This window comes from Mauremys mutica, chromosome 2 (assembly GCF_020497125.1).
Source record: "Mauremys mutica isolate MM-2020 ecotype Southern chromosome 2, ASM2049712v1, whole genome shotgun sequence".
NCBI classification, from domain to species: Eukaryota; Metazoa; Chordata; order Testudines; family Geoemydidae; genus Mauremys; species Mauremys mutica.
Window position 1 is genome coordinate 6,213,757 of NC_059073.1, and position 25,003 is coordinate 6,238,759.

At 53.4% G+C, this 25,003-nt stretch overlaps 1 protein-coding gene across 8 annotated transcripts in view; it reads right to left on the reverse strand.

Moving 5' to 3' along the window:
* Window positions 1-1,518: 1,518 nt before the first annotated feature.
* ARHGAP39 (Rho GTPase activating protein 39) overlaps window positions 1,519-25,003 on the reverse strand; it is a 377,904-nt gene continuing 354,419 nt past the window's right edge. For 4 of the 8 annotated variants that reach the window (XM_045004346.1, XM_045004349.1, XM_045004348.1 and 1 more), the window contains exon 9: window positions 22,755-22,860. In XM_045004346.1, the coding sequence (XP_044860281.1) occupies window positions 22,755-22,860 (106 nt within the window). Of the gene's footprint in view, window positions 2,839-6,641; window positions 6,812-21,546; window positions 22,140-22,754; window positions 22,861-25,003 lie in introns of those variants that run through there. The other 4 variants (XM_045004343.1, XM_045004344.1, XM_045004342.1 and 1 more) reach the window with 2 other exon arrangements.

Consider the following 25,003-nt stretch of genomic DNA (forward strand, 5'->3'; position numbering starts at 1 on the left):
CAGGTTAAAGAGCAGAGCTGGGAGAGGGGCTGGGGAGAAGAGAGTTAACATGGAGAAATGTAAACCTAGGTGGTAGGGCACAGAGTCCCTGCCTGAGCACCAGCAGCCAAGAGGTTAACTCTCCTGCAGGGGGTGGGGGGCACAAGCCAGGAGCTCAGGGTTAAACTGGGGAGCTCATTGAAAACAGGGATATGGGGCGGGGCACTGCAGAGCCTCAGAGGCACAGCCCAGTGCCACCACCGGGCTGCTCAGGGGCTGGTTTGGTTGTGTCCTGAGCTGGACTCCATTTTAAACATGCAAAGCCTAAAGGCCAACAGGACCTTAGGAGGGAACCGGCCTCAGGTCAAGGCGGAGAGAGCTGGATATCTGCTAGAGCGCGGGCCTGGGGGTGGCAGCTGGGCAAGGGGCCGATTGCAGAAGGCACCGGAGCGTGGAGACGCAGGGGCCCAGCACCGGGCTCAGTTGGGCATTCCAGACTCGCCAGGCGGCTCGACAAGAAGGGATTTTGCCCCTGTCAGATGGGGAGGCGGAGACGCCAGGGCTACTTTCAGAGACCCGAGTCCAGCCTGCATCGGTCCTGACTGTCCCAAGGAGAGCCCCTGTAACCATTTCCCACCAGCCTCCCAGCTCCCATAGAGCAACGGCAGGAAGAGAGAAAACATGGCACTGCTGATGGTGTCAGCTCCGCCGTGGGTCCCAGAGCCCTCTGAGCCGGTGATCCAGAAGCCCATGATGCCTCGCTGGGGCTGATGCCAAGGGCCATCCAGAACGTGTTGCCAGGTGGGATTTTCACAAGCTTGACCCAAACTTTCATTCTCTGACAGCAGGAGAGAATCCCTCGGTCTCTCTCTGCCTTCAGGAGCCAGCACCTCCACCAAGGGTGCTTTAAAGGCCTTGCTCTTTGCCATGGTCCAGCACGGCCGCCTCCTTGCCCTGGCTGATGCTGTAGAATCCAGCCCCGACAGAAAGAAGCCCCGACATGGCCCAGCCAGGATATTGCTACAGTGGAAGGGTTTGGCACGCCGGGTGCTGCTGTGACACCCACTCCCGACAGCACGTCTCTTCCATTGGCGTCCTGCTCAAAACAACTCTCCTCCGCAGGGCTGAGCTGACGGAGCTGGGGCCCAGCGAGCCGGGGTCTGACCTGCCGCACGCAGCGCCGGCCAGCGCCAGTCTTGTCTGGGTTGATAAACTGAGCAGATGTTGTCTTGGAAATCAGCGATGGAGTTATTGCTGATACAGGGCCCTAAGTGAACTAGCCGTACCCAAACACAGGATGGTCATTCTTCTGTCCCCGACTGACTGTTAAATCCACCGTCTGCAGGTGGATCCGATGGGACACGCACCCTCTGCCTGCTCGGGCTAAGCACTGTCACCCTCTCTAGGGCAGGCGGAGATGGCTCACTGCTGAGAGGAGTCAGGAAAAGCCGGGGACAATCCCCTTCTAGAGATGGCACGGAACCAGCTCGGGTTGTGGGTTTGCTGAGACGTAGCCGAACCCAGGGACAGCTGAGCCCAGCCCCTCCTGGCCGTCCTGCTCTGGAACGGGAGCCCAGGCAGCACAGGGGAGCGTGAATCAAACAGCTGCAGTCGTAGCTCTCTGCCCTGCCCTGAGCCTCCCCGTGCAGGGTGACGTTCACGGCGCAGAGATCCTGTCTAGAAAGGGCTGGTCGGTCTCAGGGTTTGAGACGCAAGCAGCTGATGAAGAGGAGGAAAGGAAGGGGAAGTGACATCACCGGCTGCAGACGGCTCTGGGTCACGGAGACGCCTCACCACGAGTTTGCCCTGAGAACTTGGAGTTGGTTTTGGCCCCCTCCTCCTGCCATAAAGGGGCCCCTCCTCTCACTGGAGGGCTGGGCTGATGGGCCCTGCATGGGACTCAGACCCCTTCCTACCAGACAGATCCATACCCTATTCCACATGAATGTTCCCAGGCTGGGTGGCACTGCTGCAAATACCCTCCCTGCCTGGAGACTGTCCTACCCGCCCTCCCCGCCAGCGCTGGCCCCAGGACAGGAGCACTGGGGGGCCTTGGTGATGCTCGCTGGCTTATTCTGATCTCCCCCTCCAGCCACGCTGCCATCTTAAACGCCCACCTCCCCTAGGAAGCACGTGGCAGCTGCAGCCCGTGCTGGGAGTGGCTCTCCTGGCGCCTGTCTGCCAGACGCAGCACCCGTTAGTGCGCGGTGGCAAGGCCTGGCATCCCACATCCCCATAGCGGCTGCAGGCCCAGGACACCGGGCAGGACTCCCGAGCCTCACCTGCAGGTGGCCGCCAGGCCAGGCTAACCCTGCAGGCTGCCCCCCGGCGGCTTGGCTGGGGGCATGGGCAGCGACAGCTCCAGAGGTCTGGTTCGGGGCGGGCGGCTGTCGTTTGGCCAGTAGCACTGGCGGGATCCCGCCGCCACTTCCTGTCTGACACTAGAGGGCAATGGGTGAGGAGAGATGCTAGGGCGAGGGAGGCGGGACTGGGCCGGGTTGCAATGGCGCTGGGGACATGGTGTGACGGGGACGAGAGGCCCTGCCCAGGGCTGCCCAGTGCCTTCCCTTTGTGGTGTCTGGCTGATTGACCTGGGCTTCAAGGGGGCTTGGGTGGGTTGTGGTCGTCGTCAGCATTGGTTTTGGCTCCTGCCCCTGCTCGCTGCTATAGGACCCCCTCCATGAAGCTGGTGTCCAGGTGCTGGATCAGCACCCGGATGAAGGACATTTCCTTCCTGGTGTTCTCGAAGATGATCCGCGGGTCGTCGGACTGGCAGCGCAGGCAGTTGGGGGCCATCACCATGGCCAGGTTACTGACGTCCATCTTGGTGACCGCCACGTTAGCCGGCTGCACGAACACCTGGGGAAGGGAGAGAGGTTACAGCGTGCGGGGAAATGCCTCCCCCCTCCAGCCGCATCACCACCGGCTCCTCAGACAGCTCTGGGGCCAGCTCAAAATTACCTTCTGTGCTATTAGCACCGCCCAGGTGTCTGCCAGCCTCACAGACCTGGTCTGCTGCCCACCCCTCTGCTGGCCTCGTTCTGGATCTCTGTTCCTGAATGCCACCTGTTACTATCTGTGTCACAGCAGCCCCTAGGGGCCATGGCTGAGATCAGGGCCCCAAGTGCCAGGTGCTGCACAGCCCCTGCCTGAGATCAGGGCTCCATTTTGCCAGGGACTGAGTTCAGCACCCACACTGTGCTGGGGCAGCCCAGACCCCCAGACTGAGGCTGAAGCTCCTGTGGTGCCGGGGACTGCACACCCACAAAGAGAGACAGTTACCCGGTAAGATCCATCAAGGGGTCGCTAGCACTAGAGAGAAGCGAGATATTAACTGCTGCTTGTGACCGGCACGGCGACATTCTCCTTCGCGGTCCATTGTTTTAAATGAATAGTTTACGTCTGTCTGTGTTCTGCTCCGTGGGGGAGGGGGACCACAGCTCCTCCAGGAACTAAAACCACTGGAAGGTGATCAAGGCAAGCCAGCCAGACTGTGACCCCTCGAGAGGTCCACCCCTCCTGGAGAGGCTCCCTAGACCGGTTCAGACAGGGTTCTCCGGACACCAAACTGACTCAGGGCAGGACCTTCTGCCCAAGGGGGACCCCATCCTTGGGGAAGGGCTGGAAGGCCTCACCATACTAGGCCTGTGATGGGCTTAACCCCATCACCTGTAAAGCAAGGGAAAGAACCTACTTAGTTATGCTCCACACCTGGGAGGTGATTAACTAATGACCTGGCCAGAGGAGGTGGAGCTGGGTGGTATCAGCAGCTGAGCAGGGTGGTTGAGGGGAAAAGACCCAGGAGAGAGGAACTCTGGGGAGCTCCTGCTCCCTGGGAAGGGCGTGAAGGCAGGTCCCTTCACTGGGATTGGCTGTGGCCAGAGAGCAGAGCTACAGGAGCAGGGTCAGCTCCTGTGGTGGGGCCCTATAGTGGAGAAAGCCTTAGCTAGGCCCTGCAAGGGCCAGGGAATGAGACAGATGCCTATGAGGGGCAGAAGGCCAGCAGGGAAAAGCCTGGGGTGGTGGTGGTGAAGGACCTTTGGCTTAGAGCTGAACCACGGAAGGGGACTGAAGTGTCGTCTCTTGGCCGGAGGGTGGAGCCAGAGGAGACCCAGTGAGAGAGTCCGGAGAAGAGACTGGCTGGGGCTGGTCATAATGGCTGAGAAAGTGGCCTCCAGAGGGGTGATGCAGAGTCCCCTGCAATGCTGTGTCCGAGCAGGAGGGAGTTCCCTCGAGGGGAGGATGCGTGCTGACAGGGCCCCAATGGGTGATCTCTGGCGTGTAGGTTCTTTGATTGTTTTAAAACATTTTCTCTGTAATGCTTTTACCTTAAGAATAAAGGTACTTGCTTAGGAGGAGTTGTGGGATAACTCAGCTGTGGGCCACACCTTATAACTGCAGGCAACACACTGATCCCAGCCTTTGGAACGAAAGCAAGGCAGCTGGTCTGGTTTGCTGGGGACATTGCAATGTAACCCAGGGAGCTGTGCAGCCTTAAAACCCCAGTCAGGAGGGAGTGAGATGCGGGTCTTTCACCAAGAGAGGTTACGGCTGGGATCCTGGAGCCTACAGTGGATGCCCTTGGTGGGCCACGGATGGGGAATGCAGGTGCAGTTGCCCTGAACTGTGACTATTATTATTAGCTGTGGCTCTGTGTGTAGCTTTGTGTGCAGTGCAGGGCCAGGAAGGACAGGAAATGCACGTCACTGCTGCCATGTGATGTACACATGGGGTAGCATGGAAGGGTAACAATTAGGGCTGTCGATTAATCACACTTAACTCACGCGATTAACTTTAAAAAATTAATCATGATTAAAAAAATTAATCGCGATTAATCACAGTTTTAATCCCACAGTTAAACAATAAAATACCAATTGAATTTATTAAATATTTTGGGTGTTTTTCTACATTTTCAAATATATTGATTGCAATTACAACACAGAATACAAAGTGTACAGTGCTCACTTTATAATATTTGTATTACAAATATTTGCAATGTAAAAATTATTAACAAAAGAAATAGTATTTTTCAGCTCATCTCATACAAGTACTGTAGCACAATCTCTTTATCGTGAAAGTGCAACTTACAAATGTAGATTTTTTTTGTTACATAACTGCACTAAAAAACAAAACAATGTAAAACTTTAGAGCCTACAAGTCCACTCAGTCCTACTTCTTGTTCAACCAATCGCTAAGAGAAACAAGTTTGTTTTCATTTATAGGAGATAACGCTGGCAGCTTCTTATTTACAAAGTCACCTGAAAGTGAGAACGGATATTCACATGGCACTGTCGTAGCTGGCATTGCAAGGTATTTACATGCCAGATATGCTAAACATTCGTATGCCCCTTCATGCTTTGGCTATCATTCCAGAGGACATGCTTTCATGCTGATGACACTCATTTAAAATGTGTTAATTAAATTAGTGACTGAACTCCTTGGGGGAGAATTGTATGTCCCCTCCTCTGTTTTACCCACATTCTGCCATATATTTCATGCTATAGCAGTCTCGGATGATGACTCAGCAAATGTTGTTCATTTTAAGAACACTTTCACTGCAGATTTGACAAAATGCAAAGACAGTACCAATCTGAGATTTCTAAAGATAGCTACAGCACTCGATCCAAGATTTAAGAATCGAAAGTGCCTTCCAAAATCTGCTCGGAACGGGGTGTGGAGCTTTCAGAAGTCTTAAAAGAGCAACACTCCAATGCGGAAACTACGGAACCCGAACCATCAAAAAAGAAAAACAACCTTCTGTTGGTGAGATCTGACTCAGATGATGAAAATGAACACGCGTCGGTCCGCACTGCTTTGGATTGTTATCGAGCAGAACCCATCATCAGCATGGATACATGTCCTCTGGAATGGTGGTTGAAGCATGAAGGGACATATGAATCTTTAGCATATCTGGCATGTAAGTATCTTGCAACGCCGGCTACCACAGTGCCATGAGAATTCCTGTTCTCACTTTCAGATGACATTGTAAACAAGAAGCAGGCAGCATTATCTCCTGCAAATGTAAACAAACTTGTTTGTCTGAGCGACTGGCTGAACAAGAAGTAGGACTGAGTGGACTTGTAGGCTTTACAGTTTCATATTGTTTTATTTTTGAATGTAGATATTTTTGGTACATAATTCTACGTTTGTAAGTTCAACTTTCATGATAAAGAGATTGCACTACAGTACCTGTATTAGGTGAATTGAAAAATACTATTTCTTTTATTTTTATATGCAAATACTTACAATAAAAAATAAATATAAAGTGAGCACTGTACACTTAGTATTCTGTGCTGTAACTGAAATTAATATGTTTGAAAATATGGAAAACATTCGAAAATATTTATATAAATAGTATTATATTATTGTTTAACAGCGTGATTAATTGCATGATTAATTGTGATTAATTTTGTTAATCGCGCAATTAATCGTGATTAATGTTTTTAATCGCTTGACAGCCCTAGTAACAATGTCAGTGCACTTATCTGTCTTCTATATAGTGGCTGAGTGGTACAGTACCAAATCCCCATAACACAACAAGTGTCAATGCAATAGCCTCCATAAATGCAGCGAAGCTGGGAGTGAGTTGAGTGACAAGGCAGAGGACTGGATCAACACACCCGCGGGTGACCCTCAGGCTGGAGCCCGTCCCCCTGCCCTACCTGTAGGAAGCGGATGAGGTAGCAGAGCACCATTTTGTTGATCCTGGGCAGGGAGTGGATGACTGCGATGGCTGCCTCTGGGTTCTCGTAGTGGGTGATGCACTGTTCGTAGAACTCGTGGGGAATCAGCGGCTCCTCGAGCTCCCGGTACCAGAGCTTCAGCAACGACGCTGCGGAGAGGAGACAAGTAGCAGAGCTCACGTTAAGTTAAAAAAGAGAGATGCAGAGTTGATGGGCTCAGTCACAGAGATCCCCTTGGCACTGTCACCTAATGTGCTGGGATCACCTCTGAGCCCATTTTCCCTGCCAGCTTGGGACTCCAGAACCCTGCCTTGTTGAGCCAGACACACTAGCCTCCTGCAACACAGCCCCAAGGTCTGAACCACGCCCCCAAAGCTGCAGACTTTAACCAAAAACTGCTCAGCAGGTCACCTATCGCCAGCACCCAGACACCCAGTTCCCAGTGGGATCCAAACCCCAAATAAATCCATTTTACTCTGTATAAAGCTTACAGAGGGTAAACTCAAAAATTGTCCGCCCTCTACAACACTGATAGAGAGATACACACAGCTGTTTGCTCCCCCGGGTACTAATCACTTACTCTGGGTTTATTAATACACAAGGTGATTTTATTAAGTATAAAAAGTGGGATTTAAGTGGTTCCCAAGTAATAACAGACAGAACAAAGTAAGTTACCAAGCAAAATAAAACAAAACACACACGTCTAAGCCTAATACATTAAGAAACTGAGTACAGGTAAATCTCACCCTCAAAGATGTTCCAATAAACTTCTTTCACAGACCAGACTCCTTCCTAGTCTGGGCCCAATCCTTTCCCCTGGTACAGTCCTAGTCAGTTCCAGCAGACATCGTAGTGGAAACTAGGGGTTTTCTCATGACTGGAAGCCCCCTTTGTTCTATTCCACCCCCTTTTATAGCTTTGGCACAAGGCGGGAATCTTTTGCTTCTCTGGGTCCCCACCCCTCCATCAGGTTTAAGATGGATTCAAGTATCATATGACATGGTCACATGTCACTGTAAGACTTCATTACCCACGGGCTGGCACACGTATGCGGGAAGGCTTACAAGTAAACAGCGCCATCTACAACCAACTGCCCTAGTCAATGGGAGCCATCAAGATTCTAAACCACCATTAATGGCCCAGACTTTGCAAAATTACAATAGGACCTCAGAGTTATACTTCATATTTCTAGCTTCAGATACAAGAATGAAATATGCATACAAATAAAAGGAATATATTCTGTAGGTTATAACCTTTGTAATGATACCTTACAAGAGACCTTTTGCATGAAGCGTATTCTAGTTACATCATATTTACATTCTTAAGCATATTTCCATAAAACATTATGGAGTGCAGCGTCACACTCGTGTTAGGTTAAAAAAGAGAGACGCAGAGCTGAGTGTGCAGGGATGGGGCAGGGTGCTGGGTGGAGTGGGGCAGGGTACGTGGGAGTGTGGGGCAGTGTGCATGAGGAAGTGCACCAGGCACTGGAAACCCCGAACCAGCAAATCTGACTCGGGCAAGCTCTGATGTATCCGGGGTTCTTAGAGAGTCTGGAGTGCCGGCTGCGCCCCTGTATCTCACTCCCCTGGGGTAATGACAGCAGCCTAGGCAGTTTCACTCTGCTTCTCCCCCAAGTAATCCCAGGTGGAGGCCTGTCCCGGTATGGCAGTGCCGTCATTTCCATGTCCCCATGGAGCCAGCATCTTGACACATGGCAGGCACTCCCATGCCACGTTGATCTCCGACCAACCTTCCCATCACAGTCACCAACCTGCCTCAGATTTCAACCATTCAGCTTTCTACATACAGCCTTGAAATCTGACCCATTTGTTCCTTATGGGCCCCCGAGTACAGGTGAGGTGGGGGGAGAGGATGTGGCATTTCTATGGCCCATGATTACAGGGTGAGGCGGGGGAGGGACTATCTGGTCCCCGGGAGGGTTCTTGGAGTTACGGCCATCTGAGGGCACTGGCTCTATCCAGTGGATTTCAGCCAAGGAGCCTGTGGCAGCTAGTGCCCACAGGCAGCTCGCCCCAATGTGCAGAGGGCCGGCCGCTACGCGTCCCCGGCGTGAACACAAAGGCGAGGCAGGACGTGACTGGCAGGAGGCTGACGGGAGCCTGCTTCCACCGGTGCAGTTTTGGTTTGGTTTAGAGTCCTGCACTGGGCTACGTCATCGCACAACGAGGATCAGCCGGGGCGGGGCCCCAAACCCACGCGAACCCCAAACCCGCTTGCACAACAGCAAATGAGAAAAGATGGCCGGGGCGACTGAGGAAGTGCATTGGTAAGCAGTATTTGGCAGAACAGGGTCTGTAACATGGCGTTCTCCTGCCATGGGAAGCCGAGCCGATCAATCATAGGCCTGGAAGGGACCTCGAGAGGTCGTCTAGTCCAGTCCCCTGCACTCAAGGCAGGACTAAGTATTATCTAGACCAAAGGTGGGCAAACTATGGTCCGTGGGCCACATCCAGCCCGCGGGACCCTCCTGCCTGGCCCCTGAGCTCCTGGCCTGGTAGTCAAGTATCAGAGGGGTAGCCGTGTTAGTCTGGTTCTGTAGAAGCAGCAAAGAATCCTGTGGCACCTTATAGACTAACAGACGTTTTGCAGCATGAGCTTTCGTGGGTGAATACCCACTTCTTCAGATGCAAGAAGTCTTGCATCTGAAGAAGTGGGTATTCACCCACGAAAGCTCATGCTGCAAAACGTCTGTTAGTCTATAAGGTGCCACAGGATTCTTTGCTGGCCTGGTAGGTTTGCCCCCGGCCCCTCCCCCACTGTCCTCCCTCCCCCGCAGCCTCAGCTCACTGCAGCGTCGGCGCAATGCTCTGGGCGGCCGGGCAGCGCAGCTGCAGAGCCGCAGCCTGACTCGGTGCTCTGGGCGGCACGGCTGTAGCGCCGCCGGCCACCGGTGCTGCAGGCAGTGCGGTAAGGGGGCAGCGAGCAGGGGGGTTGGATAGAGGGCAGGAGAGCGCAGGGTAGTGGTCAGGGTGTGGAGGCTTGGATAGGGGTCGGGGCAGTCAGAGGTTGGGGACTGGGGGTGGTTGAATGGGGGCAGGGATCCGGGGGTGCAGTCAGGAAGGAGAGGGGGGATTGGGGTGGCAGGGGGCAGTCAGGGGACAGGGAGCAGGCAGTGGTGGATGGGGTAGGAGTCCTGGGGCGGCTGAGAAGCTGCAGGGGTTGGATGGGGGTGGGGGCCGGGACACACCTGGCTGTTTGGGGAGGCACAGCCTCCCCTAACCCCCCCTCCGTTCAAGTTTGGAAACACGATGTGGCCCTCAGGCCACCCTTGATCTAGACCATCCCTGACAGGGGTTTGTCCAACCTGCTCTTAAAAATCCCCAATGATGGAGATTCCACAACCTCCCAGGGCTTCACCACCCTGACAGGAAGATTTGCCTAATGACCAACCTAAACTGCCCCTGCTGCAATTTAAGCTGAGGGGGAGGGATAACTCAGTGGTTTGAGCATTGGCCTGCTACACCCAGGGTTGTGAGCTCAATCCTTAAGGGGGCCCCTTCAGGATCTGGGGCAAAAATCAGTGCTTGGTCCTGCTAGTGAAGGCAGGGGGCTGGACTCAATGACCTTGCAAGGTCCCTTCCAGTTCTAGGAGATGGGTATAGCTCCAATTATTAAAAAGCCCATTGCTTCTTGCCCTAACCCAGGGCTTAAGAACAATTTTTCTCCCTCCTCCTTGTAACAACCTTTTATGTACTTGAAAACTGTTCTCATGTCCCCCCTCAGTCGTCTCTTCTACAGACTAAACCAACCCAGTTTTTTCAATCTTCCCTCATAGCTCATGGTTTCTAGACCTTTAATCATTTTTGTTGCTCTTCTCTGGACTTTCTCCAATTTGTCCACATCTTTCCTGAAATGTGGCGCCCAGAACTGGACACAATTCTCCAGCTGAGGCCTAATCAGCACAGAGTAGAGCGGAAGAATGACTTCTTGTGTCTTGCTTACAACACTCCTGCTAATACAGCCCAGAATGATGTTTACTTTTTTTTGCTAAAGCATTACACTGTTAACTCATATTTAGCTTGTGATCCACTACGACCCCCAGATCCCTTTCTGCAGTGCTCCTTCCTAGGCAGTCATTGCCCATTTTGTAGGTGTGCAACTGATTGTTCCTTCCTAAGTGGAGCACTTTGCATTTGTCCTTATTGAATTCATCCTATTTACTTCAGACCATTTCTCCAGTTTATCCTGATCATTTTGAATTTTTATCCTATTCTCCAAAGCACTTGCAACCCTCCCAGCTTGGGATCACCCGCAAACTTTATAAGTGTCCTCTCCATGCCATTATCTAAATCATTGCTAAAGATATTGAAAAGAACCAGACCCAGAACTGATCCCTGCGGGACCCCACTCATTAGGCCCTTCCAGCCTGACTGTGAACCACTGAGAACTACTCTCCAGGAATGATTTTCCAACCAGTTATGCACCCACCTTATAGTAGCTCCATCTAGGTTGTATTTCCCTAGTTTGTTAATGAGAAGGTCGTGTGAGACAGTAACAAAAGCCTCACTAAAGTCAATACACACCACGTCTACCGCTTCCCCCCATCCACAAGGCTTGTCACCCTGTCACAGAAAGTTATCAGGTTGGTTTGACAGGATTTGTTCTTGACAAATCCATGGTGACTGTTACTTATCACCTCATTATCTTCTAGGTATTTGCAAATGCATTTCTTAATTATTTGCTCCATTATCTTTCCAGGTACAGAAGTTACACTGACTGGTCTGTAATTCCCCGGGTTGTCCTTATGTCCCTTTTTATAGATGGGCACTTCCAGTCTTCTGGAATGTCTCCCGTCTCCCATGACTTTCCAAAGATAACAGCTAACGGCTCAGATAGCTCCTCAGTGAGCTCCTTGAGTATTCTAGGATGCATTTCATCAGGCCCTGGTGATTTGAAGACATCTAACTTGTCCAAGTCATTTTTGACTTGTTCTTTCCCTATTTTAGACTCTGATCCTACCCCATTTTCACTGGCATTCCCTATGTTAGACGTCCAGTCGCCACCGACCTTCTTGGTGAAACCAAAACAAAGACGTCATTCGGCACCTCTGCCATTTCCACATTTTCTGTTATTGTCTTTCCCCCTCATTAACAGGCCTACTCTGTCCTTGGTCTTCCTCTTGCTTCTAATGTAGCTGGAGAATGTTTTCTCGTTACCCTTTATGTCCCTAGCTAGTTTGAGCTCGTTTTGTGCCTTGGCCTTTCTAATGTTGTCCCTTCATGCTTGTGTTATTTGTTTATATTCATCCTTTGTAATTTGACCTAGTTTCCATTTTTTGTAGGGCTCTTTTTTGAGTTTTAGATCATTGAAGATCTCCTGGTTAAGCCATTAATAATGTTCTTCTTTCTAAGCTACTCTCCGCCCCCCCCCCCCGAGAGACAAGCTGTGGGGTTTTATGGACACAGTCAGACACTGGTCCTGCAAACAGATTTAGGATTTACTGGCTAACCCTACTGGGGGAGAAGGCTGGTCGGAAAAACAGTGTCACAAAAGCCTTCTGCTGTCTGCTCCCACCCTACACTCTCCTCCCTGAGCGGCTGCTCCAAAGGGAATTGGCACGGTAAGTGGGAACTCTGCAAACCTGGCACGAGAGAGACATTATTTGCTGGGAGTCCATCCAGGTGAATCCTTCGCAGCCAGGAGTCAGGCTCCAGTGAACTAAAGGAGGAAGAATCAACTTGTGCTTAAGGCACAACTGGGAGCCAGGAGACCTGAGTTCTTGCCCGGGATCTGCCACAGCGTGAGCAGGCTACTTAGAGCCCAGTCCTGCCTTCGCCATGGGCTGAATTCCCACTGGAGGGGAGAAATGCTCCCCCTGCAAAGAGCCTGCAGGCTCAGGTCCTGGCTGGTTGTTGCCTCAGTTTCTCCATTTGTCAAATGATACTGACCAGCTCCCAGCAGGGGGGTTCATCCCTGGAAAGGAAGGTGCAATGGATCAATGAACATGCTGGGCTGGGAGTATGAGACCAGTTTGCCTCAAGGGTAAACTCACCCCAGGACCCTGCCTGGCAAGAGAGGAGGTGTTTGGTGTCATTCTTCATTGGCTCTTTACATTAATACCCAGTAACCTACAGATTCAGCTGCAGCTTCTGACCCACTCTGGGCTGCCTGCTGCTGTGGGGTGCTGGTAGTGGTGCCACGCCCAGTACCTGACAGGACGGGTGCTACACAAAACAGCAGCCATGGGCAAACTCTGTCAAGTGAGGGCTGCACTGGGAGCTTACTGGGGGTGTCAGGGCCAGCGCCTTGTACCCAGGCTCCCATGGCACCAGGCTGGGGGAATTCATTGCAGAGACATCAGGAAGAAACACTGCCCTGAAGCTTGCCCGCCACACGGCATCTCCCAGGATGAGTTCTCCCTCAGTCCCCACCCGACCTCGTCGCAGTGGAGACACAGCACCAGCGTTGGTTCTGTGCGTGGATGGGCCCCCTGATGGCTAAGCAGCCTGCTGATGCAGGTGTGCTGCTCTCTCTCGGCTCCGCGCGTGGCAGATGGCCCCTAGGTGTTGGCTGGAATGATTTGTCAGATTCAGTGCGCAGCCTGGGCATGACGGGGCTGTGACAGGATACACGAGCGGGTCATTATCTGCGGCAGCAGCACACAGCTCTGCAAGCAAAGATGGCCCCATCTGGGGCTGCCGGGTGCCATCTGGGGTGTTCCCATTAAACAACAGGAGAGCTACAATCGGGATCAAGGTGTCCTTCCCGCTGGTTGCACTACACTGTTAAATAAGCAGCCATCAGTCACTACTGACTGGCGTCGCCGGAGCCCATTTACTGGCTAGCAGGGACACGGACGAGTGATGTGATTGTTTGTTTGTGTGGCACTGAGGATAGCAGGTCTGATTGCTCAAGGAGGCAGCTCCCCAGCCAGCTAGGGCCTTAATGATCCAAACCAATAGAACCCAGAACAATGCGTCCCTTGCTTGCTGCAAAATGCACCACTTCACACACAAGCTGGTGCTGTGCCCAGCTTAGAACAACGCACTGCAAGTCTCATCTCAAGGCAACAAACGCCAGGATGATGGCAGCCGAGAGGGAATCTCAAAGCACTTCCCCCCACCACTGAAATGCAGCCAGCTCTGGGGTGGAACGTGACAGCTGTTTAAGAACATGAATCAATGCCGTCCAGCATTTCAGGGCAGGAAGTGAAAGAGAATCCTGCACCCAAATGGCAGGGAGGATGTAGGAAGCAGACTGGAATGAGACCATTTGGAATTTGGCCAGGATGGCAGGTTTCGCATTCCAGGCCATGTGAAAATGGTCTTTAGTGAGTCCGGAAACGCAGTATTCACTGTCATACAAACGAACTAAGGCAACGACAGGATTTGCTCTTCAATAGACATCACGCCTTTTAAACATAAATCTCTTAGGAACTCTCTAGATAGGCTTTTGTAACTATAACATGGCGGGCCAGTGTGACAACTTCTGTGCCAAAGGAGCAAATACACGGAGCTACTTTCTCCAGGACTCTCTGTGCAGCTGGGAGTCAAGAGAAGTAGCTACAAGCAATGTGGGAAGGCTGCCTCCACGGGACTGAAATAAAAACCAAGGAAATAAAGGATTCCCGGACGACTCCCCTTGCCCCACCCAGGGAAAGCCCAGGCATCGCAGGAAGCTAGATTTATGACTCCGTAGGGGTCACCCTCCCCTCGTAGTCAGTCCAGGCCCCACTGCCCCAGCACAACGCTAGGGGGTGCTGTGGTACAAAGAGAGGTGTGGGGGATTTCGTATGGGGTGATCTCTTCTCTGAGCCAGTAATGTATTGATACCGCAGTGTGATGCTAGGGGGCGCTGTGCTACTGGGGTGTGGGGGGGTCTTTTTTCAGATGAGGCATTTACCCTGCCTAGGTGCTGTCCCCTGGTGCTCATTTGGCATCCCAGAGCACTGTTCACTAGAGTCATTCATCCTGGTTCGTGGGAAGTCTCCCCTGGCAGTGTCAGCTGCATACGGGTTCTTCACTTCTCTCCTACACACCATGTGTAGCCTTCGCTGGTAGGGAATGTGCTGCCACGCCCAGCCCAGAGGTGGCTGCATTTCAGTGGCGGGTGAATGATCCATAAACAAAGTGCTGTAAGCAGACTCCACGCACTGCTCGCGATTCCATCTGGGGCTGGCCCACCTTGCGTCTGTCCTACTGAAGCCATCTTGTGCAGTCAGCCAGCCCTGAGGAGGGGCTAACGTCATGCAGCTGCCTGCTTCCGAGCAGGAGACGTGTGCGTGTAGGACAAGCCCCAATCCCTGCAGAGGGGCCCTTGCTGCCCCTCGAGGTTCTGGCCTCAAAACAATCCCTGACTGTGACAGCCCTGCAGGGGGGCAGGAGCTCCCCCAATGTACCCGTTGCTCTGTTCCCCCAGGGGGAGGCCTGACTCTGGGCAGACAGCAGGCTCAAAGCCTAGGCACCTCCTGCACCTTTCTGATAGACACTCTGCTTCGAGGGACCCTCTCTTCCACTGGCTTTGGGCAGCCCCAGGCCCACTGCAGGGCAGGCACCCACTGCACGGTCTGGGTTAGACCCACCGACTAACTGGAGGTGCCTCTTTCGGACAAGAGGTGAAACCACAACCCTGGTCTCTTTTGTTCGGTACAGACCTGGTAGCAATTCTTACACGACCCTGGTGTTTCGGACAAATTCTAATGTCTGGATAAATTCAGGGAGGTTAAGTCCATTAATGGCTATTAGCCAGGATGGGTAAGGAATGGGGTCCCTAGCCTCTGTTTGTCAGAGGATGGAGATGGATGGCAGGAGAGAGATCCCTTGATCATTACCTGTTAGGTTCACTCCCTCTGGGGCACCTGGCATTGGCCACTTTCGGAAGACAGGATACTGGGCTGGATGGACCTTTGGTCTGACCCAGTACGGCCGTTCTTATGTTCTTAATGTGGGTGATTGTAACATGCCTCCCTAGATCACCCTCTGCGTTTTCACTTAGACACCATATTCTTCACTTCCTGTCCTGAAGTGTTATGCAGCCTTGCTGTGAGCTGTAAATCAGCTGTTGTGCTCCACCTCAGAGGTGGCTGCATTCCAGTGCTGATTGAAATGATTGCCACGTGACCCGTATTGTATCCCCCAAGAGGGATGTGAGGCAGCAGTAGATAAAGTGCTTTGAGATCCTGAGGTGGAAGATTACATAGGAATTAATCAATGATTATTAATTATTATTAATAATGTACCTGGCTCATTCTACAGTTCTGGCATATGGACAGACCTCAGCAACGTCCATTCCCCTTACCTACCACAGCTTCACAAAGAATTCAAGAAGCAATAAAAATGCTACCAGAGATGTCAGTTGGCTACATTAAAAACTCCCCAACATCCGGTGTCATTAGGCGCCGTGGAGATGGAAATGTGCCTCTGGGGACAGAGATTTGCCATCGCCTCAGAGCTCAGGGCTGGCCTTTCCTGGCCACAGCTACACGGTGCGGGCAGGTTATCAGGATGCAGGAGAGGTCAGGGTGTCCCACCTAGCAGGATGTGGGACGAGTGCAACTGGATTGCGGTTTGGAGCCTGGTGGACAATTCCTGGCTGCTGACAGTGGATTGATAGCGCAACTGACAGGAAACACTGGGAGTGGACTCAGGATGTAGAATAAAGGGAATGAGTAGACGTCCCTGTAATTACAGCACAGGCTGCAGGGAATCCAGAGATGGAGCAAGGGGCTTAGCCAGCAGCCCAATGTAGCTGTGAATGCCGGCGTGAGCACCCGGGCTGGCTGTGCCTGCAAACCTGGAGGACTTGGCTGCAGCCAGCGAGCATTTGGCAAGCTGGAATCAAGGCCTCTCCCCTCTCTCCCACAGAGCTCCCAGTGGTCAGGGAGGCTGCTTGTTAATGGCTGTCTGGCTACTAAGAGTGCCTGTAGTCACGCCAGCTTGTGCTGTGAGCCTGTCAACTCTGGCAAGCTAAGTCGGGTCAGCTGGCTCAGAGCTTGAATTGGAAACATCTAATGCAGGGGTCCCCAACCTTTGTCATCTGGCGGGCGCCAGGTGACGAGCCACAGAGGGCCGTGGTGGTGGACGAGCATCTGCTGAAATGCCGCCGAAAGCGGCGTCATCCCGAGACATTGCCGCCGAAATACCGCTGAATTTCAGTGGCATTTCGGCGGATGCTCGTCCGCCGGCCAGTACGCAGGCGGGCATCATGGCGCCCGCGGGCACCGCGTTGGGGACCCCGATCTAATGGACTCTCAGGTGGTGCTGATGTGCCTGATAGGTCTGTGCTTGGGGTTGGGAGCTCTGGCTGCTGATTGGATGGAAGCCATTTCGGCTACCCAAATGGGAAATGCTAAAGAACCTTCCAAACCTCTAGTAACCCCACTGCTGTCCGCTCACCTGCCCCACTGTACAAAGGCACCACGCAGCCCCTGTTCAGCCTCAGATGATGCAGCTCCCCTGCCCTAAAGTGCACAATTGTCTCCAAATGAGTCACTGGGCCCCCTTCCCCTTCCATTCAGCAGACCCAAGCGGCTGTATAGGTCACTACACCCAGCACTGACAGGAGAAGGCTGCTTCGGAGAGAAAAATCATTGTAAATAGCTAGATAAACCCCCGAGGAACCAGCACGTGGGTGTGAAATGTGTCTAGACCCCATCAAGGTCTAGACACCCTCTTCTCTTGAATCCCAGGTGTAACCCTGCTAACATGCAGCAGGGACCTACCCGGAGGGCATGGCAGGTCCAAACACATGGTGCCTGCTGCTCTCAGCCTGTGGGGCACGATCTCCCTGGGGGGAGGGTGTCCCAGCCTCCAGGTGTGCTTCACCACATCGATCCACTGTGCATCTGACCCCACCACACTGACCCACTGTAGCCAATTAGTTTGAATTTCTTTGCCCAGCGCTGGGCTGCCAGCACAGCCGGAGAGGAAATGTGAAATGATACTAGCTATGAAACTGACAAGAATGTCAATTCCACTGCTGGTAGGCTCCCTGCTGTGAAACTGAGCCCCTCCCTGGGCGCACAGCTGTGTTCCCCCTGCAGCTGTCAGTGCCTCACACTATACTAATGGGGGGGGGGGGGGAAGTGTGTGCTGCAAATCTCAATGTCTGCAAAACCGGCCTGTGCAAAGTAAGCTGATGAAAATCAAAACTGCAGTGGAAGCCTCATATGGCAGGATCTGCAATTTCCACAATATTGCAAATGAAGTGGGGCCTTATTTACCACACTATTGCCACAGGGAGGGGAGAACAGCCCCCAGCTGGCTGAGGGATTGCTACTCGCCCGGGAAACTGCTCAGCGGCAGCAGGCTGTAGCTGCTTCTTGCATTGACACCTTGTGTGCGAGAGCAAATGTGAGTGAATGGATGGGGGGAATGACCTTGCCCAAAGAGAAGAGGTCCGAGGGAGATAGACAGCTCAGGGAAGAAGAGCAGGAGGGCGTGTTCCGGAGCCGACCTCTTCTACGATCTCTCCATCCATCCAGCTACCTGTCCCTCTGGCCACAGTATCTATACAGACGTGCTTTAGGCAAACCCAAGTTACTGGGCTTAATGCGGGAGGGTTACTGGCTGAAATTCTCTGGCCTCTTTTACACTGGAGCTCAGAGTAGATGATCTAATAGACCCTTCTGGCTTTGAGCTGTCTGTCTATCCTGCGCTCACCGCTGTGGGATCTGGAGCTGTGCCATGGAGCTGCTCGGACGGGTACTGTAACGACCTGAACTGAAGAGCATTCGTAATCATGGACCATTATGCCAAGAGTCAGGGCTGGGCCGTTCCCCCGAAGCTGGCCAGTGGGATGGCCTGTGGTATCTACCGCAGTGTTAGCTTCTCTGGGATGCTGCAGACTCTGTCAGGATCCCCATTAACACTCACCTCCGAGACTCTCACTCCATTGACCAGAACTCTGGGCAGTCCCAGGGCTGGGGGGAAGGGAAGTGTCCAGGGGAGGGTGTGCAGCAGCAGCCACGATAGACCTGCCCACACGACTGGGGCGCTGGATCTCCCTGCTTCTGTGCCGCAGCAAGGCGGCATCAGGTGCTAGACACCAAACAGCGCCCGCCAGCTGCCTGGCCATTTCCCTGAGCTGCTGCATTGCTAGGCGCAGCAGAGACAAAAGCCAGCACCCTGCTGCTGCCTGGCTCCTGGCTAACCCCATTAGATAAGGGGACCAGCCCCACCACTGCCTCACTGGCAGTAAGCAGACAAGGTCTCCCTGCTTCTCTCTCCTTGGCTCTCTCTCCCTTTGGCTGGATCACCTGAGTCTCACCGCTGATGCAGAGTAAATGTGGCTCTCACTGGGCTCAGCTCCTGGGCTGAGTGACGGGTGTGCTGTGAGACACTGCGGAAGAGCGTAACTCTCCTAGAGGGGTGGAACGGGAGTATTCTCCGTGGGAACGGTGTGGAGAGACCTGCCATCTGGGCTGGCTCATCTCAAAGGCAAAATATTTGCTCATCAGACAACTGTTAGCCAGGGAGCAAAGCCCTTCCAGGGACGGAGGGGTTAGCTGCACCCAGAGAGAGGCTGAAATGTGTTCACCAGAGGGGCGGAAATTCCTCCCCTTCTTTTCAAACCCGGGGGTGAGGTTAACACTTCTCATCGGGGCAGGATTCCTGGGGCCGTGGGAGCAGCCTGCCTGACGGGATGCCGGGAAGGGGGAGTATCCATGACAGCACAGTGAGTTGTCAGGTCTACACCAGGCCCCATCATGGTGGCATCTCATCCCTAATTACATCACAACAGCAGCTGGGGCTGGTTACATGCAAAGGACACTCACATTCTAACCTTTGCAGGATCAAAGGCCGATCCCCCTGCAGGTCCCTGCACCCACAGCACGTTCTCCCTCTCGCCTGCTCTCTCTCCCGGTCACACACGCTCTCTCTGCCCTGCACGCTGGCTCTCAGCCTGGGGAATGCTTTCCAGGCCTTGCCATGGGTGGAGTCCCTGCAGAGGGCTCTAACCAAAGCTCTACAATCTTTCAGCCCCGCCAACCCATCTCAAGGAGCTAATGGGCTCCCGAGGACTCGTAGAACCAGCCCACCTGCCCAGGCCAACGGGCTCGTCCATATTCCTCAGAGAGCCCCTGCAGGCCAGAGGAACAGAAAAGCTCCTGCCGGCTGCTCCCTGCTATGGCAGGAGATTCCATAGATAATAAAGCAGAACCCAGCGCTCCTGTCTCGGAGGGCTGAATTCCCTCCTACTGAACAGAGTGAGGCGGAGCCGCACGTGCTGGAGGGTTGCAGAGGCTGGACACCCTGGCTAGCAAGGGACATAGGCCCATACTAGGATGGCTGCTGGTGACCCCGGTGTGTTAAATGGAGCGGTTTGGTCTGGCTTAGAGCACTACAGAAATCAAAGTCCTGTCTCAGATGTTCAGTCCCATCTAGTCCAGCCCTGAAGGGGCGAGCGTGGGACATTCCCTACGGGGCTTGGACTGGTCTGCTTTGAAGTGTCCCAAGTGAGGGGGCTCCTGCCATTTCTCCCCAGGCACGGACACTGCTGACTTACTCCTGGCCAAGAGCCTGAGCCAGACAGATGCAGCAGCTGCCCAAGGTCACAAAATGAGTGTGTGGCCAAAGCAGGACTTGAACCCGGTTCCCCTGATTGCCAGCCCCTTGGCTGTGAGCGCAGGGCTAGCTGGCCTCCCTTTGCCAGCACTCTGTAGCCAGCTTTTCCAGCGTGTGTGAATTCAGTTCGTACCCTCCCAGAATCGGGCTCCATCTCCCAGAGGCTACTGAAGCCCACCCGGGAGATGTTAGGCTGCTAAAAGTCTGGTGGCGCAGCGCGGCTGAGGCAGGCTCCCTACCTGCCCTGGCTCCATGCCGCTCCCGGAAGCAGCGACATGTCCGGCAGTGGCTCCTAGGAGGAGGCGTGGCCGGTGGGGTGTCTCTGCGCACTTCCCCTGCCACGAGTGCCGACTCCACAGCTCCCATTGGCTGGGAATGGGGAACCGCAGCCAATGGGAGCTGCGGGGGCAGTGCCTGCAGGCAGGGACAGTGTGCAGAGCCGACTGGCCGCTCATGAGCCTAGGACCCGCTGCCAGACATGCTGCTGTTTACAGGAGCCAATCAAGGTAAGTGCCACCCGGGCAGAGCCTGCACCCTGAACCCCCTCCCACACCCCAACCCCCCTGCCCCAAGCTCAGCCTGGAGTCCCCTCCCACACTCTGAACCCCTTGGTTCCATCCCCCAGCCCAGAGCCCGCACCCCATCCCACACCTCAACCCCGCCCCGTCCCAGCCTAGTGAAAGTGAGTGAGGGTGGGGGAGAGTGAGCAATGGAGGGAGGGGGGCTGGAGTGAGTGGGGGGCAGGGCCTCAGAGAAGGGGCGGGGCAGGGGTCTGGCCTTCAGGAAGCGGGGGGCAAGGGTGTCTGGGTTTGTGCGATTAGACAGTTTGCAACCAGGGGCGGCTCTAGGAATTGCGCCGCCCCAAGCAGGGCGGCACACCGCGGGGGGCACTCTGGCGGTCGCCGGTCCCGCGGCTCCGGTGGACCTCCTGCAGACGTGCCTGCGGGAGGTCCACCGGAGCCGCCTGCCGCCCTCCCGCGGCACGCCGCCCCAAGCGTGCGCTTGGCGCGCTGGGGTCTGGAGCCGGCCCTGTTTGCAACCCTACACCTGCAGCACACAGCTTGATAACCCTTATCTTGGCCATCCTCGTCAGTGGGAACTGAAGCTGCTCCTCGCGCTCTTTGAAACCCTGAGGGCTGGATTCTGCCCCCGTTACTCATTCTGAGTAGCACTTTATTCCATGAGCAGCCCTGTGCGGTACTACTCAGGGTGAGTCAGCAAGACAGAATCTGTCCCTAAGCTATCGGTCTTCATATCCTGCAGCAGTGAGTTCCACAGGCTGCCTACATGCTTCCTTTATCCCTTTTAAACGTGTGGCCATCTCACTGAGCGCTCCCTTGCTCTTGTGCCACAAGATGGGGTTTGTAGGAGACTCTGATCCATCTTCTCTCTGCTCTGTGATTTCATAGCCCTCCTCTCACTCGCCGCTTTCCAAACGAACATGCCCCAGATTTCATCTGTGATGCACAATGTCACCGAGTTAATGAGCTGACTGTGTGTTTCTCAATGTTTTTTTGAATGAGATCCTCTCATGGGATTCCCCACCTCTATTACCAGCCACCCTTGCCTGGATCTTTGCTATCTCTGCCGTGTCCTGTTGGAGATGGGACGATGAGGTTGTTACCACAGGTTAAGAGAATGGCCATTGTCCTGCTTCTTTATTGTTCTTCATCAGGGGACTGGACTCGATGACCTCTCGAGGTCCCTTCCAGTCCTAGAGTCTATGAATCCTATTGTTAATACAACTGAACCTCTTCTTGGCCTTACTGACTATGATGAACACTGATCAGACACCTTCCCTGATGCTTTACGACGTATTGGGTATGCGGGAAATTAATTCTCCTCCTCCACAGGCTCCGCGGGCCCCTGCCAGAGGTTAGGACTGATCCCACGTTACTAGTTGCCCCTTGCAGATGCTCCCACCGTGAGCTCCGTGCTGCTCTGTGTCCTGGAGAGGGATTAGGCAGAGAGCCGATGCTCAGCAGACTGAGCTGGTGGATTACGCAGCTGGAATCAATGGGAAGGCTTGAAATACTGACACACTCGGCCGCTCAGCTGTGATTAACAAGCCAGCAGCTGTCAGTGAGCCTGACCTCGGCTGTGTGGCCGCCTCAGTGCAACATGGACACTTGTTCTACAACGTTAATCCTGACACGCGAGAGCTGGTGCATGCTCTGGCATCTGCGTGGCCCCGGGGCAGCCAGGCTCCAAGCAGGGAGGGATGGACGTGCCACATTCAGAGGGGTGCCCCTACCCGAGGTCAGGGCCCCTGTGGCCCAGCTCCAGCTCCAGTCATCAGCCTCCAGGCTCTGCACCCTGCTGGGCCCTTGCTTAGCACTGTCCCTTCTCTCCCCACCTCCCTCCCATGCTGATGCCCAGCGCCTGAAGTGGGTCCCACCCCCATTCACAAGGCCTGCTCTAGGACTTTACTCTGACTCTCTCCCTTGCCCGGGGGGCCAGGGCCCGCCCCAGGCTTGGCTGGCTTCACCCCCACAAAGCTCAGAGCCAGGACTCACTTCCCACTCCCCCTTGCACCAGGATTCCCTGTGTGAAGGGAGCGGGGTCAGGAACCCTTACCAGGAACATGAGGGTCTTCCAAGCCGGTGGGGATTTTCCACTGATCGACCTGCAGCTTGAGGGCGTTGACCTCATCGATATCTCCAGGCACTCTGTGCAGAAAAGAAACCCCCACAGATTTCAGACGTGGTCCACGGGGGGTTACAACTGGATGCTGAGGGCCATTTACCCAGTTACATTGGCTGAGGCCAGAGTCCCTGTTATGGGCAGAGTCTGGAGAAACACTTAGATATCTCAGCGATGAGTATTTTAAACATACTGCCTGCCTGAGTCTGCAGAGAGATTGAAACAATAGCTGAGGGAGGGGAATACTACCTATGTTAGATTCATGGTATGTTAACTCTGAAACTTAGTGATGACAACAGTCCACTTTTCAAACACAGAGACAATGGCATCATGAGTGCCCATGTGGAAAAGTGTGCACAAAGGCAAGCATCTCACGTGCATTATTATGGTGCCTGGGCATATACATTTTGTGACTGCACACACATGGCTATTTAGATGCCTCACTACTATCTACATGTGTAATTGTGCTTGGATATTATGGTTGCAGGAGCTGTGAAAGCACCTTGTATAGCTCACTACTGTCTGCACAGATTTGCTCCAGGACTCCTGCTCCTCCACCTTGGGAACACATGCCACTAACTGGCAGCATTAACTATTTCCCTGCTGGTCACTTGAGCACAGCCATCCAGCACTTTGGGGGCTATCGGTGGATCTTGGGCACATGGGTGGGGTTTGAGATTGTGGGAGGAGCTTGAGTAGATGGTCACTGCTATGTGCCTATGATGCACTGGAGCTCAAAGTAGCACCAGGGCAATATGGTTGTGATATTTTATACACTGCATGCCATGCAAGATACCATATGAAAGATCATGATCTGCTGAAACTCATTGTTCTGTCAAAATCTGAATATCGTTAGTGTGTATGAAGTGAGGAGAGTTTGCTGCATGGGTGTTATTGAAACAGACTGCGACCCACACCCAAACGAGCATTAAGCGACCATCATGAGTCATGGACCAGCAGGGGACCTGTAAACAAGAGATTTACAATTCTGTAAGAGACAGTTGCACAAGCACCACCCAATGAGGACTCAGCAAGGCCCACCAGGACATGTCTGGGCCAGTATCTTCCCTGGGCCATAAATTGAGAGTATAAAGTAGGGACAATGGCATCATGAGACCACCTCTCTCCTCCCTCACCTACGCTGAAGGCAACAAGAATAGTGGGGAGACAAAGACTTTGAATGAGGAGATCGGTTCCAGGCTGAGAAGGAAATTCAGCCTGTGTCCTGAGAACTGTAACCTGCCTGCGACATCCAGTGGGTGAGAAAAGCTGTTTGATCCAAATCTTGCTTAATCTAATAGAGTTTAGGATTTAGACTGATTTTACTTTTATTTCTTAGGTAACTGTTTCTGACCTTTATGCCTACCACTTATAATCACGTATAAAGCTATCTTTCTGGAGGTAATACACTTATTTTAATATTTTATCTTTACCAGTAAGTTTGTCTAAAGTGCTTGGGGAATCTGCTCCGATTACAAAGGCTGGTGCATGTCCACTTGACGAAGTGGTGAACTAATTAATGAGCTTGCCTTGTTCAAGAGAAGATCTTGAACAGTGTAAGATGGTACATTTCTGGAGTGCAAGGCTGGAGGCTGGGGGGATTAACTGGTGTTTCCCTGTGGATGGTTTATGCGTGGCTTGGAAAGCATTCATGCAATTTAGCTGGGTGTTTCTCTGCATGCTGGTGGCTGAGGGATAACAGCGCCTGGCGGGGTTTGCTGCTTGTCACTAGCAAAGCATTGGGAGAGACAGCCCAGGCTGCAGAGTTAAGGGGGCACAGCGGTTCCACAGTTCCAGGTTGTACCCTGGGGATCCCGTCACAGACCCCCCTGCACAATTTGGCTCCTCTCTCTGAGCACCGGGGGAGCGGAGCTGAGCCTGTGTGGGAGGCTGTGTAAGAAGCCCTCTAACAGCTTGGGACAGAGTAACCAGCTGAGACCTTGCTTAACAGAGGCGGTTGCCAGGTGTGGCGTCGGGGAGACAGACCTGATACATTGTAATAGACAGGTACATTCCTCTGCAGCAGCAGACACCATGCTGAGCCCGTGGGGAGGGGAAGGGCCTCGTGTGGCTCAGCAGCGACCCCTCTGGCCAGGTGAGGAGTGACATTAGTGAGCACTGTGGATAGGAAGATCCCTTCAGCCTACAAACAAGAGAAACCCCTGGGGG